This window comes from Uranotaenia lowii, chromosome 2, assembly GCF_029784155.1.
Source record: "Uranotaenia lowii strain MFRU-FL chromosome 2, ASM2978415v1, whole genome shotgun sequence".
NCBI classification, from domain to species: Eukaryota; Metazoa; Arthropoda; class Insecta; order Diptera; family Culicidae; genus Uranotaenia; species Uranotaenia lowii.
Genome location: NC_073692.1, coordinates 304,649,815 through 304,668,085, shown reverse-complemented (window position 1 = coordinate 304,668,085; position 18,271 = coordinate 304,649,815). Strand labels below are relative to the sequence as shown.

At 32.0% G+C, this 18,271-nt stretch overlaps 1 protein-coding gene across 3 annotated transcripts in view; it reads left to right on the top strand.

Annotated features, from left to right (window-relative positions):
- Positions 1-18,271, top strand: part of LOC129744484 (Ig-like and fibronectin type-III domain-containing protein 1) — a 707,683-nt gene that overhangs the window by 488,151 nt on the left and 201,261 nt on the right. For all 3 annotated transcript variants that reach the window (XM_055737013.1, XM_055737011.1, XM_055737012.1), the window contains exon 5: positions 8,689-9,058. In XM_055737013.1, the coding sequence (XP_055592988.1) occupies positions 8,881-9,058 (178 nt within the window). In that variant the 5' untranslated portion in view covers positions 8,689-8,880. The remainder of the gene's footprint in view (positions 1-8,688; positions 9,059-18,271) is intronic.

Sequence of the window (18,271 nt, the reverse complement as noted above, 5' to 3'; positions counted from 1 at the left end):
AAAAAGCAGATTTCTTAAAATTGAAAATATCGAAAAGAAGTTAACTGTAAGGGCTACGATGATCTCATTTTCTGGAAATTTTCATGTAAACATATCTCAAAACTTTAAAGTGTCTTTTTATTTTAAATTATACTTTTTAATAACGAAACACCAGGGCAAGTGCAAACGGATACTACCGTGTGAAATGACAGGAGTTAATATTATTTTCAAAACACTCAGGTCATATTAAAAAAATTATCTAAAAAAGTTTGCTTCTGCTATAAAAACATGCTTCTGGAATATCAATCACAAAAAAATAACTTGCGGCCTAAAGTATAGTGTCCATCTGAGAACCGCACTGTAATGGCCAATAATTCAACTTTTGCTATCTCAAGAATGATTTAGCGGGAAAAGCTGTAGTTTTGAATGTAGAAAGAATAAAAACTTCATTTCGTGTTAATTGTCCGCCAAATAAGACGTGTTATTTTCCTCCGAAAATGGTCTTACCAAACTTTCAACAAAAAAGTGGACCTAAAGTCTCTTCTATGTAGCCAAAATATGTAAAACAAAAACACACGTTCATGTTAAGTACGAACTTGAATTGTAAGCAAACAGTGAACCTGTAAACAGTTTTTCGGTGAATGATTTAAAAAAAAAAGTTGAGTTTATTTAGTCAGATTGTTTTCCTTCTCAATAGCGTACGTTCTTAACTTAAAATTTTTCCGAAAAGTGCATATCCTCACTTTTGTTATGAAAAAGTGGTTTGTTCCATTCACTTTCTCTTATGCTGACAAAAAAATCCAAAAGTTCTTTTTATTCGGCCTTAAAATAAACATCAATCCTATGTAACCCATTTTACAGGCTCTTGTTCAGTCCATTTCCATTGGATTTGGTTGTTGCATTAAAAATTTAAAGGCTTTTGATACATCTTCAGTTAAGCACATTTGTACATGTTCAAAAAATGTTTTCGATCTTTTTCTGTGGAAAACATCTTATTCTTTTTTCTTATATCGATATAAATCAAAACTTACCCTCCAGGCGTATTGGATTAAAAAATTATATGTAAAGCTTCCCACTTTATTTCCAACGTCCGCAAAAAAGTCATATCATTATTTCATATGCATCAGTTCTGAATTCATATTTTCAGACAATAATAACTGCTTTAATTAACACAATATCCAAATAGTTTTAATTTTTAAAATCGTTAATACGGTTTTGATTCGATCGGCAATATATGAATCTGGGACACATCTAGGCGTCATTCATTACCATGTGCTGTACAAATGAGCTAGGAATCAAGAATAAAAAAAAAACACATCTAGGCTTCATTTCGCCAACACGTGCATTGAAAGTATGCTTGGTTGAAATAGGCGCCCAAATATTCCCACTAATCAGTATGCTATGCCATCGTTACTATCCTCTCACGACGTTTGTTCACGACGCCTCGACCATAGAGACAAATAACAAACCGCCCGCCCGGCGCCCAAAGTAACGAAAATCTCGAAAAAATGGATGTCATGACTTTTATTTGATTCAAAAAACTACAAATTTAATTATTACGGACAATTGATGTGACTTTGGGGTGGTTTTATTCGATATAAACCGATTCACATGCCTACAGAATATTCTAAAATTAATTTCATTCGAATCGTTTCTGTAATTTCGGAGGAGTAGTACTACAAACACCGTTACAAGAGAATTTTATATAATAGATAAAACTTAGATGTGAAATAAAAAAGAGAGTTTGAGGAATTTCGACCTTATTCGATTCCTTGAGAAAAAACTAGAAAAAGAACAAACACCAAAAAGAAGAATGATGAAAAAAGGAGGTATAAAATTCTTAAAGATCAATTGAAGTGAGCAACTTGTAAATCAACGACGAAGAAGCTAATTGGAAATAAAGAATCAAGTAATACATATGTATCATAATTTAAATGACTTAGCTCGAAAATATATGATTCTGAATGATATATAGATTATCATACAAATGAAAATGTCACCCATCTAAGTATGAAAAATTCAGTATGGGTTTAAATGACTATTGTTTTCTATCAGAATTAAAAATTGGTTTAAGTTTTTGAGGGGCTGTATTCAGAACCAAATAAAATTTATACCAGAATTTTCAAAAGTTTATCCAAAACTTATTAATAAGGAATATGGGGTTGTGAATTACTTACAGTTAGCAAGTCAGTTGCCTTGTAAGCTGTTGTTCCTGAGTTCGAGCCCAAGAGTTAACCGTACAAGTTTTTCAGTGACTGTCAGCCAACTGCGTCTTTGATATAAAGTCGCGAATGGCACAATAATGTTAAAACGATTATAAACTTAAAAAAATAACAAAACAAGGTTGAAAAACTTTGATTCATGATTATAATCTTAGTCTTGGGACTGAAATTGGAAACCATTAATCGTGTAAAAAATGGGTCACATCATGTTACTGCAAAAAACTTTTTTTGAAGTTTAAAATTTATTCCTTAGAAACAGAATAAATTTTTATCAAGTGCTGAGACAGAAAAATATGTCTTCGTCGAAATAATAACTGTAGAGATTAGAAGGAAATTTTTCAAATTTTATTAATTTTGTCACTAATCAAATGGAAAAAAAGTTAGTAAAATTCGTTAATTTTATACAGTTGAATGTTTTTGGTTGATAAAGGTAGGCATATTTCCATAAATTACCATTTAGAAAAAAAAAATGGTTGTTTTTCAAAGATATGTTAGCTTATCTTTTAAAGAAATAAAATGCAGTTACAAAAATTCCAAGAGCAAATGTTCTAATATCCATCACAATTGATATGCATTAAAGGGTTTAAAAAATAAATACGTTTTGAAGAATTCGGAATTCAAAAGCACTGTAAAATTCATTTTTCATGCAATAGGATTTTTTTCAAAATTTTTAAACAAATAAACCAAACCCCAGATATTAATCTGAATTCCAAATTAAATAAAAAACAAATGATTGGCATGCTGACGAAAATAATAATACAATAATTTTTAATCAGAGTTTCATTGTAAATTGAAAAATTTTAAAATCGTTTTACACGTAAAAATTGACTTAAACAGTTTTAAGATAGATCGATGTAAATATCCAAAACTCCAAATCAGAAAATCAAAATCTCGAACTTTAAGACTCATAAATTCAAAAATGAAAACAACTTTCCGATCGTAGAGTGTGTTCACGATAGAATGAAAAACAAAAACATGATTTATTTGCTTAAAATAAGAAACTGAGGCTTATTATTGGAAATGTGAATAAAGAAATCTTAAACATTTATGTGAAGAGAAGTGAACAAATTGGAACTTACAAAGTTTCTGAAATTGTAAATCACTTTTTTTCATGAATATAAAAAAAATCAATTTCTTATACGGATGTCAACATGGTTTCAAGCAAGTCGATTCAAAAGTACAAATAACACCAATTAAAATTGAAAATGTAAATGAAATAGGAAAACATACGAACTTCTTCAATAAATTTGTTTATTAGACGAACCGCACCATTTCAAGTCATCTTTTTCCAATAATTTAGATTTTTTTTTTAAATTATGAATAACACAAAAACCTGAACCAAATTATGTTCGATTTGGAAAAAAATAACTATCTAGAGAATCAAGACAGCTTTCAGAGCAAAAATTGTGTTTTTTTAACGTGAATGCACTCATTCCCGCTGTTGTTACTCAGCCTGATATTCTTTTTGTTATAAAATTCAAAAGTTTCCTAATAATATTCAAAATTTTCGTATTTTTTTGTGATGTGAATTCGCTAATTTGCGACTGATTTGATCGTTTTTTAAATCAACTCTGTTGAATAAAAATATTTTTTTTTATACATAACAAAGCAGCTTTTGTTGGTTTAAAAGCGTATTTTGTAAGTTGTTTAAAAGTCAATACATTTCATTGTAATTATTTATATTGTAAACGTTGCAAAATTTTACAGTTTATCCGTAACAAAAATTGATATTCTAATCGAAAATATATGAGGCTCTTGGAGGCAAGGAGTATAAGTGCATAAAAGCTGATTTCGAGTAAAAAGGCTTTAAAATTATTGTTTGGTCATTTTCAATGTATTCAATGTATTTGAAAAAAAACCTAAAAATCTGAAAAATCACCAAAGATCCTCGCGAAGCTGAGAAACAGTGCTGTGCGAAAAATAGCAGTGCCACATTTTTTTTGTTTAGCATTAAACCTATTAAACCATTTAAAATTTGACTCATTATCAAAAAATCGAATAGGGGAATGAGTGATAAACAAAAGAAAAATATTATGATATTATTTTTGGAATGTTTATACATTGGTAAAAGGTTTTGGTGAGTAAAGATTTTTATACCGTTGTCGAAACAAAAGCAGCGCAGAATGATAACTAAAAAAATGCTGAGAAAAACTTTTTTATTTCTTTCGAATATCTTCTTTGCAAAAAAGGGCAAGGATGGTTGAAACAAGCACTTAAATAAAGATGCAACGAAGTATGAAAAAGAAAGTAAAAAAAATGTTCATTTTATCAAAATCTTGGTACTGTACGACATTTGTTGTATCAAAATGGTTATTATATTTATTTTATTGGAAAGGTTTGATATCCTACTCCTCGTTCATGTGCCATTGGAATGTTTGGAGCAAATCTAAATCAATCGAAAGTCGATAGATGCTCATAAAAATTATAAATCTTTAACTCCGAACTGATAACAATTTCAGAAAAAAAAAATTCACCGAAAATTATTGTTTAAATCAAAGTTGTAATTAAATACTATCGTTTGCATTATTGATAATTTTATTTGAATGGGCTTTGGGTCAGTTGTTATATTTATTGTTATATTTTTATATAAACTGTAATGAAACTAAATAAATAATCCATCAAAAATCCACAAAAAAAAAGTTTTCAAATTCATCTTAGTATGTATAATCCTGTAAGTCAAAGGATGGTTCTATATGAATGAAAATATCCATTTAATTATATATTGGTACCCAATGAATGAAACAACTAAAATTAGATAGAAGAAGTATTTGGCCAATTTTAATCTTAAGTAAAATATCTACTATTCTTTTTCAATATAAATTTTGAATGATAATTTTTAATTTAAACAATCTTTTCAATAATTTTTTTTTCGTTGAAAAAAAATTTTTTTTTTTGAAATTTTGATAAAATGGAAATTTAGTTTTAAGATTTTTGAGTGCAAGTAAAAATCGATCGATTTTGAAATATAAATTGGTTTCGGTTTGCCTTTATTGATTTTGCAAAATTCTTTTTTAGTGTTTATTTTAGCCCTCATCTGTCCCTGGAATTTTAACCTGTTACAGTCCCTGGATTACAATTTGAATCTCCTGACTCCAACCAATATATATCTCTTGTTTACCAACCGATTTTTACGAAATTTATAGTTTTAGAAACCGTGTAATGTAATTAGAATATATTTATCAAACAATATTCACATATAATACTTCATTTTAACGTTATACAAAGTCTAAAAAAAAAAAAATCTAAAAAACATGCTTCGAAAAGAAGACTGTAGATCAGCTACGGAATGCTAAGAAAAATTTCACTTAGTGTCCAGATGAGCTGAAGTTAGAAACTATACGTTGCACATGAGGATATATTTTTTTAAATTTTTTTAAGATCATGACCAAAAAAAAATTAAAAAGTGATGTTCAAACCGTACTTTTCAATCAATGAACCGACAAAGTTATCTAAGTGACACCAGATAAATTTTGAAAAGAGAATTGAAAGTTGACGTAATTTGATACATTTTTTACATTTTTTTTGGTGGTATGAACTTAAAACATAAAAAAATCCTTCTATGCAACTCACAGCTTTCAACGTCAGCTTTCTTAGACACAAGAAACAAATTTTTGAGCATGCCGTACGTGATCTACAGTCATTTTTCCCGATGTATGTTTTTCGGATTTTTTTAATACTTTGAATAACGGAAACCTAATGTGTTATATGTGAATAATTTCATATTTGAGTTACTTTACGAGGTTTTCAAAACTATTTTTTTTTTAAACCGGTTGAAAAATAAGAAAGATGTAGTGGTTTTAACAAGAAGTGTCAAATTGACACTCAAGATCTGATTAGGGAGCTTTTATCTCCTTGTTTTTTCAAGATGCGTCCATAAAAAAAGTAAAGTTGCAAAATTGAAGATCTCAAGAATTTATTGAGGGTCCTTTAAAAATTGTTTGATTTGGATACACCCAAATAAAGTAACAAGCCGCCAAACTTCCAATAGTGTCATATTGGCACTTAACCCTTCATTTCATGATTTTTTATTTTTCCTTAAAACTCATTTTTAACAGTTGGTAATGATGAGTACATCAATAAAAAAAAATTAAAATAAAATACAATATTTTACTTTTTCCATACATTAATTGTTGCAAATTTGTTACTTTATGAAACGAAGGGTTAAGAGTGGATTAGGGTTAATTTATTTTTTTTATTTATTTATTTATTTAGTCTTTGCAGACATGTGGAGATGTTTACACATTACGAAAGGATACTATCTTATTCTACTTTTAAACACAGCCTTAGAAATATTAAAATCAAAGTTACTAACTATTTCATTGAAACGAGCACAACATGTATCCAAAGGGTTGTTTTGTCCGTATCGGGTTCGTCTAGTAGTCAGTCTGAGGAACTCCTGCGTTCGAGTAGATCTTACAGGAGCGTTAAACGGAAGTAACGACAACAATTCTGGGCAGTCCACATTATTCTGTAGAATATCAAAGACAAAGAGCCGTTGTAGGAGAATTCGCCTTGATGCCAGCGTCGGTAGACTCAGCAACAAACAGCGCTGTTCGTAGGGCGGGAGGTTCAAGGCGTCGTTCCATGGTATCTGGCGCAGAGCGTATCTGAGGAAACATCGTTGTACTCTTTCAATCCGGTTTGACTGTACAACCTGGTATGGAGCCCAGATTTGTACTCCGTATTCGACAATGCTGCGTACAAGAGCACAATAAAGTGCTTTTAGGCTGTAGTAGTCGTTGAAGAATTGCGTGTTTCGTCTTATGAAGCCAAGAACCGCAAAGCCCTTAGCTGTTGTAGTCGAGATATGCTGCGAGAAAGTGAGCTTGGTGTCCAAAATTATGCCAAGGTCCTTGACGATGGAATTGCGGCTTAGAGTAGTCGATGACATTTTGTACTCGAAGTTCAAAGGTTGACGTTTACGAGTGAAAGATATGACACTACATTTGGAAATATTAGGAGCCATACCATTCTGATGACACCACGTTAGAATTGAATCGATGTCTTTTTGGAGAGCACAGCAGTCAACTAGTGAAGATAGGGTACGAAAAATTTTTAGATCGTCGGCGTACAACAACTTCTCCGATTCAATGATAGCGCATAGATCGTTAATAAAAAGAACGAAGATCAAAGGTCCCAGATGACTTCCTTGTGGAACTCCAGAAGTGATTCGAAAAGGCGTCGAGTTCACGTTGTTAAGTCGTACGTAAGCCGTCCGGTCTACGAGATAAGAGTTGATCCATTTGCAAAGCCAATCAGGTAGTCCTATCCGACACTGCCTCAATAAAATGGGTAAAAAATGCTCGCCCACAGATGGCTCTGCAATCGATTAAAATATGCGCAGGATGTCGAATATAGGTTACAATGCTCACTCATAGATGGCGCATCAGTCGATTAAAAATGCGCAGGGAGTTAAACGTGAAAGCAATAATTGTGACGTTTGCTCTGTGTTACCTTATTCGCTGGACGATGTGATGATGGCTGCGGCAGGGCGATGGCGAGCGTGTTGGGATCTGTTTACGATTTCTGTTGTTGGATGTTTCGGGGACGAAATCAAAACACAGGCAGCAAACGATGTTCTTTATTCGGCGGTAGTTTCGGGAATTACAGACGGTTTTTCGGCTTACTAGACGTGATTATGAAGTGATATGAGTGGCTATCGGTGAGCGGGATGTGGCAATTGGCGATTATCGTATTGGGTGATCGGTGGAACGGGTCGTTTGGTGGTTTCGTGGTGTAGGCAGGTGGTCGGTAAATCTGCGCTGCAGGGTGGCGAGTTTGTTGGCGAGGTGGGAGGGTAGTGGGGCGGTAGGCGGCTTCTCAAACCACACTCAAGCCAGTAATATGATGGGGATTATGAGCCTTTACCTTGCGAGCGGGAGCTGGATTTTTGGTGGATGCTGCGATGCGGTAAGTAACGATGTAGGAATAAGATTCACTTTGATTTTTAAGCGAATTTGCAGATCGGGAATCGAAAAAATAATAGCGGAGTTATAAAATCACAACAAAGAACACAGTGGTGCCAGAATATTGTGTTAATCATATTTTCACTCTTTTCAAAGATGGTATCCAAAAAAAAATTATAAAAAAAATTGGCTAGTTTTGAGTTTTTATTCTGCGCTGCCATTATTTCAAATACTTGTGAATAAATATTTTCACTCTAAAACTGTTTTCAAATGCTCAGCCATTTCGAAAACAAATCCATTATATTCTTTTTTCTATTACACTTACCGATACTCAATATGCTAAAAACGAATTAATTTTAAATGATTGAATAGAATTTTAAATAAAACTTAGTGCCACTGCTATTTTTTTCGCGCATCACTGCTATACTATTTTGGATCATCGTCGTTAATTCTTCTGATGGAAGTTTTGTGAATTTTGTTTTATTTTTGTGTTTTAAAAGTGATCATTTTATGCAATTATTCTTATCTTTATTTACATTATTCATTATATTTACAACCCATTTTTTTTTGTCAAATTGCAGGTTCCTCAATTGAATGACTAATCAACCGCAACCGAGCGCCGTCAGTTTCTTGATTGCCCAAACCCACCAGACCCAACAGTATTCCACCAATTTCTTCCCGACGGAGGACTAAATCTAGAGGTTCCGGAATTGCAGGAGCAGAAGCGAATTCCCCATCCGGACGACCATAATCATCATCATCATTCCGACGCCATGTTGCGGTTTTGTCCAGTAGCAGTTTCCAAAAACCGCAAAAGACGCTCCACCACCACCGCTGGAGCAATTGTGGAAGCTTTCGTGTCACTTCCGCTTCTGGGGCCAGTTTTGCTGGGGCTCCTGGTTCTAATCCTCGATGGCAGCAATAATTTGGCACTTGCGGTCGATCCTGTTGGTAAGTTTAAAATATGAATGTTGAAAAAAGGGTTTGCGATTTAAGAACTTTAAGTCAATAGTCCTCAAAATTGTTACATAAATTAAACCACGGTGTATAAGTATTAGACTAGTTCACTTTTCGGCTTTTTTCGCTGATCACAACGCCACTTACAGGGTTTGATCCTCATTCATTTTCAAGAACTCTGGCCGAATTTGAGCTCATTTGAGTAAGTTTCCAGCGTGCGCTAGAAGTTTTATTGAAAAAAGTCCATTTTTCTGGAAAATTTTCGTAGATGTGTTCTAGCAAGCTGTTGTTAATATAAAATGATAATTTTATAGTGCTCGGTGATTGGTATGACAAGCATTCGTATAGACCTGTTTTTGATAATTGACTAAATCAAACCGAAAAAATTTAAAAATTCATAAACTACCAACTTTTACAGAAAATTTACTTACAAGTTAAGAACTTAAAATCAGTAGTAAATAGAAAAAAAATATTTTCGATATTAACTTTTCATAAAAAGATAGCCTTATTTATAACCTTTAATTTGATGTATAACACTTAACTATCGCAACAGTACAAGCAAAGATATTCAAACATTCACATCACATTCTTTGAATCATAATGTTGTCTCCATTCAAGTTTTAGCATCATGCAACCTGCAAAACGTGGCTAAAAGAGGACTTGCTTACAACTTGATCAAAGCGCGCGCTTTTTTTAACTCCTGGCCCCGTCATGGGGTACTTGATTGAATAAAATATCCTTTCTTGTGCACAAGTTGGTGTGGAGCAAACTTGAATGAAAAATATTTTATCAAATCAAATTTGTTGCATAGATATTTGAATAACTTTGCTAGCACTCTTGCGATCATTAAGTGTTATACATCAAATTAAAGGTTATAAATATAGTTATCTTTTTATGAAAAGTTTATATCGAAAATATTTTTTTCTATTCACTACTGATTTTAAGCTCTCAACTTGTAAGTAAATTTTCTGTAAAAGTTGGTAGTTTATGAATTTTTAAATTTTTTCGGTTTGATTTAGTCAATTATCTAAAACAGGTCCATACGAATGCTTGTCATACCAATCACCGAGCACTATAAAATTATCATTTTATATTAATGGGCTTGTGATATAGCTCAGTTGGCAAGTCTGTTGTCTCCTGAGCCGATGTCCGCGAGTTCGAGCCCAAGAGTAAACATCGAACACAGTTGTACCGGATAAGTTTTTCAATAACGATCCGCCAACTGTAACGTTGATAAAGTCGCGAATGCCATAAAGATGGTAAAACGACTATAATCGAAACAAAAAAAAAATAAAAATTTTATATTAACAACAGCTTGCTAGGAACACATCTCCGAAAATTTTCCAGAAAAAAGGACTTTTTTCAATAAAACTCCTAGCGCACGCCGGAAACTTACTCAAATGAGCTCAAATTTGGCCAAAGTACTTGAAAATGAATGAGGATCAAACCCTGTAAGTGGCGTTGCGATCAGCGAAAAAAGCCGAAAAGTGAACTAGTCTAATAAGTATGCAATTAAATGTATTCTTATTTGCTGTAGAGGAAATTCACACTGTTTAAAGAATATTTAAAAAGAAAACACTATTGATGTAGGCATAGTGTGTACGATTCTCCACAATCACGTGACTCCATCAGCACCAAGTTGACTTTTTGGCACCGGCTTATGAACTGCCTTAATGACTGCCGAAATACAATTTAGCATTGTTTCGTTTCGGAAAATCTAATAAAATGAATGCCGACATGCGTTCCAAAAATAGTTATTAAAACCTTGTCTCGATTCGTTTTCTCCAATAACTAAACAAGAGCAGTCTGGCACCGGAAATGCTCCGATGTCACGCAATAAACCCATCTCCAGCTAGATCTGGCTGGATTGTTCTAACAGGGATTAGTGCTAGTCGGTTGATTTCGTTTAATTTAGGTAACCTTTCGTAGAAAAAATATTTTTTTTTCTGAATTTTTTTCTTGAACTGTACAGAACTTTATTATGAAAAAGTAAATTACACGAAGAAAGTTTTGAAAATCATCACGCCCTATCCTACTGAAAACACAAAAAGCCAGGAGTCAAACAATTAACGACAGTTCTCTAGTTAACATAACGTGACCGCAGGGCGAAAGTTTCCCAATTTCATTTCCACACGGTGCCGGTGTGGTGCGATGAGGAGGATGTCCACATCAAATCTAATGTCGGTACCTTCCATATGGGTACCGTCCTAAATGTCAGTCTCCGGAACCATTCGGCGAAAGGACACCGTAAGGACATCCCCCCCGAATAGGAAGGTCGAACGAAAGTGATTTCGGACTAAATTTGTGAAGGTGTGCCTTTGTGCGTTGTGGATTTTTTTTGTTTGGGTTTTTTTTATTATTTTTGGAGGTCCCTCATGAGCTTGTAGGATAGGATAATATGTTTTGGGAATCATCAAAGGACATATTTTTGGAATTTCGTTTTTCAAGTGGGTGGAAACATTCTGGTTGCGGCATTCAAATTCAGATAATTTTTTACTGCTGTTGTTTTGCCGAGTAAGGAGTTTCAGAGCCTTAAACAATATCTGTGATACAGGACAGGACATGTGCTTTAAAAACTATCGTTTGTCTAAAATATAATACTTGATGACAATCGGTTTCTTTGCTGCTTTTACCGATCTTGATGTGTTCGCTGTTCAAAGAATGTGGATGATTGCTAATGAGGGAGTCCATTGCTCTCGATGAATATCTACAATCATAATCCTAATCGTTATTAAGGTTAAATGCGACTCAAACCGTTTGAATGAATTACTTTATCAGCTATAATCAACATTTTCAATTGACTAACTTTAGAAAAAATACACATTCCCAGCAAACATGAAAACGCATTAGAATATAACAGCGTGTTTTCTAAGATTCTGGGTTTTCTTCTGTTTTTTTCCGAAAAAATAACGACTTTTGATTTTCGAGTTATTCCATACTTAGGTGTGTGTGATACAGCTGTCATTTTGTCCCTTGCCAAATCATCAACTTACGAGCAAATTTATCTGCGAAAACAAACTTGAACTTACCCGCAACATTCCCTTTACGCTTCGCAAGCAAGGTTGCCGAAATCACAGAAAAATCTGTATTATCACAGAATTTTGAGCAAAATTTTGTCACAGAATCTGTGTCACAGATCACAGATATTTTAAAATTTTTACAGAATTCACAGATTTTCTAAATTTTGTACAGATTTCCAAAATTATATTTTTTTTGTCATTTTCGACTTTTTATTTCTGATTACAATTCATGGAAATATGAAAACTAGGTAATGCTAATTGATTTTTTTTAATTAACACTGTAAGAAATTTCCAATTTGTTGATGTTTGACATGATTTCCTAATGAACTTCATTGAAAAAGCGTCACAGAAAACCGTCACAGAATTTTAGGTTCAAATCACAGAATTCGAGAATTTTTTTTGTCAAAAACACAGATTTTTTTTCGGCAACCTTGTTCGCAAGGTAAAATTTGTTACCGGGTATTTGTCCAAAATCCATTTTGACGTAAGTTTCGTCGTCCATCAAAATGCATCCGTTGTACTTGGTCAACACTTTCTCGTACAACTACCTTGTTCTGGTTTTGGCAACTGGGTTTTGTTTCAGCAGTCTGTTGGGGTGTTTGCTTGCATGATACGACCGCAAGCCTTCTCACAAACAAATTCGTCGAGCTGTACTGTGGTTCGTCTTGAACTTTTTCACCAAATCACGCAAGGATATTCCAGGATTATTGTGAACTGATCGAATTACCTTTGCTCGCAGCTTCCGGTCATATGTTCCACTTTTACGCCTGGTTTGTTTTGCTCGATCTCCCAGTAACGTTGCAGCACCGAATTTATAGTCGATTTTTGATATTTCAGGAATTTCGCGATCTTTACCTCTGACCACGTCGGTTTCTCTACGTGAGTGTGCAGAATTTTCTCTCGGCTTTCGCGTTCCATCGTCGATAACTTTTGACTGACTGCTGCAATCCTGATGACATTTTCATTACTAAGTAAACAAACCATCCGGATCAAAACACTGTCAATAGATTCGCGATGTGACAACTAGGGGCGCTGCAGTGAATGAAAAGATGCGACCAGATTCTATGTAAAACAGACTTTAGTGCGCAACTGGGTTACAAAGGGGTTGCCACTGTGTGAAAAAAACACGCTATAAGTAAACGATCGTAAAAATGGTTACTTGAAGTCGGGTTGCATCGGATATGATAAAAATTTACCGATGTTTGCAGATTCTGAAGACGATTAACCTCCGCGCGGGCTTCAAGTGAGAATACAGCCTTGTGTTCTCTTTGTGACGAGCAGTGCAACCAGATCGTTAAAAATCAGATGGTGAATTCGAAAGAATTGACCAATGAGAAAATCATCAAATATTGTCACTGGCAACGGTTTGCATGCGATGAAAGCAAAAACTTGCGCTCTCTTGCGTTATTTCAGTGTGTACGAATAAGGTGTGGAATATCGTCCAATTTGTAGAAGTTTTATCGCTTAAGTCAGGAATTAAAATTTTTTATGTATATTACCTCCACTTTAGTAGGTGAAGGCTATTTTTGTGAGATTCAAACGATCATTTTATTATGTATATGAAACGTGCACCGCAAAACGTGGCAACATTGATCACCGAGGTAGCTTTGTGTAACATGAAATTTTGCCGCATAATTATCGATAATGAAGTTTAAAGTTAATATATCTTAAAACTTTTTTCTACGTTTTAAAACATACATGTTGAGTTTTCTAATTGGGTAAAACGTGGTTTGTTTCTGAAAATTTCAAATGTAATAAGAAATGTTATTTCAAAATCTTGAAATATCTATTTTTTTAAAGACTCGCAAACAAACATCCTTTCTGATGAAATCAAAGCATTTAGAAGCAGCAAGTTGATTTATGTGACAATTCATCTTTTTCCTAGTACATTTATAGTTTTGATGTAGTTTCTGTTGTATTTTGAGGTAAGTTTTTATTATTAAAAAATAGGGACGTTTTCCAAGAGTAAGCCAGTCTAGAGCAAAGACTAGAAACCCTATCAAATAGTAATGTTTAAAGAAAAAAAAAATTAAAGGGGAATAGTGCGGGGGCCTAAAGAATTGAATGAAGGCAAAATTTCTTTTTTTATATACGTATTTAAAATTTTATAAGCAATGTTACAAAATTTGGCCCCTTAATTTATCATGGTCCAGCAGCAACATGGTCCATCTTTCGATTTTAATTGTTGTTCGCCCTCAACACACAAACTGCCTTAATTTATCAATTACTAACATTTGTTATTATTATGAAGGTGTTTTGTATCTTTTATGATCAAGAAAACTCGTTGAAACCGTCAAAATAGAAACTTATTAATGTTACCCCGAAGCATCAAATTCTAAACAAAGACGAAAATCATTTTTAAATTAAATTTTAAGTAGTCTTATAAATTTCTGCATCGATGTTTTACATTCATAAGAGTCCAGTACTTTTCAAAATATGAAACATGCCACATTCCCCTCAACAGAAAAAATAATCGAGAAATATTGAAACAAGTGATCGATAATACCCCGCTTAACGATAGCAAAGTTATTGAGAAATATACCCGCAAAAATGTTTACTGGGTTGAAGATAAGAACTTATACAATTTTGATTTTTTTTAAGAAAAATATTGGAACTATAACTTTTGTTTTCATGTTTTTCTTAAGCATTTCAAAATGTCACCTTGGAAAATGGGCCATTTTCTCATTTTTATCATTTTCACAAAACCAAAAATTAACACCAAAAATGTTGGTAATTGATAAAAGTTTCATTCCTGATTGGTTTAGAAATAAACTGTTTTCAACAAAGCTCAAAATTAGAAGAAGAAAAGAGTTTCAGAAACGACCTGCAAAATAATTATATAGATACTCATTTGAAACATATAAACTTGAAGCGAGAATTTTATTCGCTCTTTCATTAGAATCTCTTCTTAATTCAATATTTTCTATCTCCAATCAAATCAGTAGAGAAGTTTCGAACAATTTACTAACTATATTTTTAGTGATAAATTTTAAAATTCTAAATGAAAATTTCAATAAAAATGATTTCGATATCTTTTATACAAACATCCGTTCAGAGAAGAATAAAATCGCATGTTGGACACAAATAAACCTCTTTATCAAACCGGTGATATTATTGATCGCGTCAATCGATTTTGTGAAACTCGGTCAGGTATTAGATGAAACATTTTTACATCTTTTAGTCAAATTTTAAGTATTTCCAATGAAAATTGCCAAAAATACAGCGAATTTTGTTAAGCAATCTGAAATTTCCCCTTATTAAGAGAATAGATGTATCTTTTTTCCAGTTATAGTACAGTCTTCAAATTTTGTGGAGTGTTAGTTTGATAGTTGAACTAGATTTTGTGAAAATTTCATGAAAAACATCAACTGAAACAGAAATGACAGCTGACCAAAGTTGGAAGCAGAAACTTCATGCAATTTGATTCTTTTTTGCAACTTTATATTCAATGAGATAATGGATATAATATTTATTCTTCCTTTTTAATTAGAAAAGTATTCGAAATAAAATGCAACATTATATTATGTGAATAACTTTTGAACGCATGGATGAAAATTGATGAAGCTGCTTAGTAATGTCATGTTTACATGGGCAATTTTTTGTGATTTTCTGTCACATGGTTTCTGAAAAAGCGTCCAATGAATTAGCTTTTCGATTGTTATTTTTTGTTACTTAATTTATCGGCCTTCAAATTAATTTAAATTCAAATTTAGGTTAAAATAATAACAACACCAAAAATACACAATTAACAAGGAAATAAATTTCTAACAGTATTTTCTTAGTCACACAAACTCTCAATATAATAAATTTGATAAAATAAAACAAAATTTCCGAAACAAATCACAATGAAAGTTTCAAATCAATGATATTTTCGTTAAGTTACTGATAATTTTTTCAGATTGATATTTCTTGTGCTGAACTAGAAATTTGCTTCAAAAGATTTTCATGGCAGTCTTGTTTTCAAATGGAAAATAAATGTTTCCGAAACACAAATTAAAAAAAAAATCTTTTTTTCTAAAATAAATATCAGATTAGGTAAAAAATTAACCATGATAAATTAAAAGTAAAATGATAAAAAAATGTTATTTAATTTCCATTTTAATAAATATTTCTTTTCTTCATTTTGATTGATTGAAAAATTTCGCTGTAATGTTTTGAATTTGAAAAAAAAAATAATCGCGATTTTAAATGCAAACTTTTTATTAGGAAAAAAATTTAATGTTTATGTTTTTAGAACACAATAATTCAGAACTGAAAAACACAGATAAACTTATCATAAACATTTTTAAAATTTTAAATAGCTTGACTTTAACCCTTTAATGCATAGTGTTGTTTTAAAACAACACTAATTAAAATCCATAAATCTCAGAAACGCGTAATAATTTTTTAAATATGTATTCACAAAGAATGTTTTTGAGATTAAAAGAAGTTAGTTCAGTGTCTTTTTATCACGATATTTCAATGCATGTGTGAGATATCGAAGAAATTATGCGAAAAATTGCAAAAATCAAATTTTATTATTCATTTGAAAAAAGTTGGTTTTTGAAAATTTTTTGCTTGGAAAAAATTGCAAAATAACGGCATAAAACCTGCTCAGTTGAGTTATTCGAATTAAAATGTAATTATTTCCCTAACTCAACAATTGCCATTCTCATTTAAAAAAAAAAGTCATTCATTGAATGGTTTAAATTCGAAAAATTTATTAAAATCGTTAAAAAACTGTATTATAAAATTCGGACAATGGGAAACAAAATAGGAAAATGAAAAAGATAAGTTGTTTAACATTTAAGAAGCATTTTGTTTCAATAAACACGTCTTATCATTATAAAAACTTTTAAATGGAATTCAATTGATAGCTTGAAGGAAACAGAATTTTTATGCTTATGTAATATTGATTTTAGATTTTAGAGTCCTGAACTCGAATTGTCAAATTCTAGCACCATCGCATTTATTTTCGATTATATGTTGTTTTAAACTGTGTCGGTTTTAACTGAAATCAATCATTTATAACAGATCAACTTTCAAACCTTTATTTGAGAAGAAATATGATTTGATTTCGTTTATTTCAAAAGTATTTCAATTACTGCTGAAAGTTTTTAAAAAACTTTATTTCATTTACAAATTTGTTAGAACCTACAAAAAGATTAGATTTATGCTTTTAAAAGTATCTTAAATTCAATTTGGTTTAAAGACTTCTTTCAACATTCGTTTAATGAGGGAATGTAAACAAATGGAAAACTTCTATAACTTTATTCGCAGAATTCAAAATAACTTGAAGTCTTGAGGAAAGTTTATAATTGATTCAAAACTTTTTTTTTTAAATGGTATGTTTATGTTTTCAAGTTTTCAAGTGCAGAACTTGCTTAAATAGTTTAAACCTATTTTGAAAACTTATTTCAATAAAAAAAAGCTGGTAAAAAAAATAGCATATTTAGATTTAGGGCACTCGAATTAGCCAAAATAACATTTCAAATTCATTGCGCCTTGGACCAAGTAAATTTTGTGGCATTATAATTTTTAGAAGCATAGGGGAGAGAGGGGATACTTGATCCCCTTTTCTTATTTTCACCATATCTTTTTGGAAAAATTTAGCAACTCGCCGACTTTGACATTTTCTGACAGCTTGTAACTTCAAGTTTCTATGCTCCAAAAATTAGAACGATACTTGAACCCGTTGACGAACTAGAAGCATTTTCGTGGGAGTGAAAAAATTGCGATTTTTCTGAAGTTATGGGAGACTTGATCCCCTACTGAAGGAGACTTGATCATTTATTCAGGAAGCCCTCATCCTTGTATAAAAATCAAACAAAACTCCAAGATAGAATTTTAATTGACTATTTTGGTCATCTTTGTTCTCATTACACAATTTATAGCAGACATAAGAAGAAAATTCTATAACTTTGTCTCAACGCTAATAACATTGCATACTTAAAGGCGCTATTTTTTATAATTAAGAGAAAATGAATTATTTTTGCTCTTTTCTTCAGACAATTGTTTGATAAATATTAGTTTTTGGATAAATATTAGTAATTTCGTAATCAGCAATCATAACGATCAATTCAGAAGAAGAATATGTCGTTTAAAAGGGGGATCAATTGTACCCATAATCAACATTTTAGAAAACTTTTTCTGAAAAAAGTTGAGAGTTTTCCATTGCTTTGAAAATATGGCATTATGAAGTTCATCT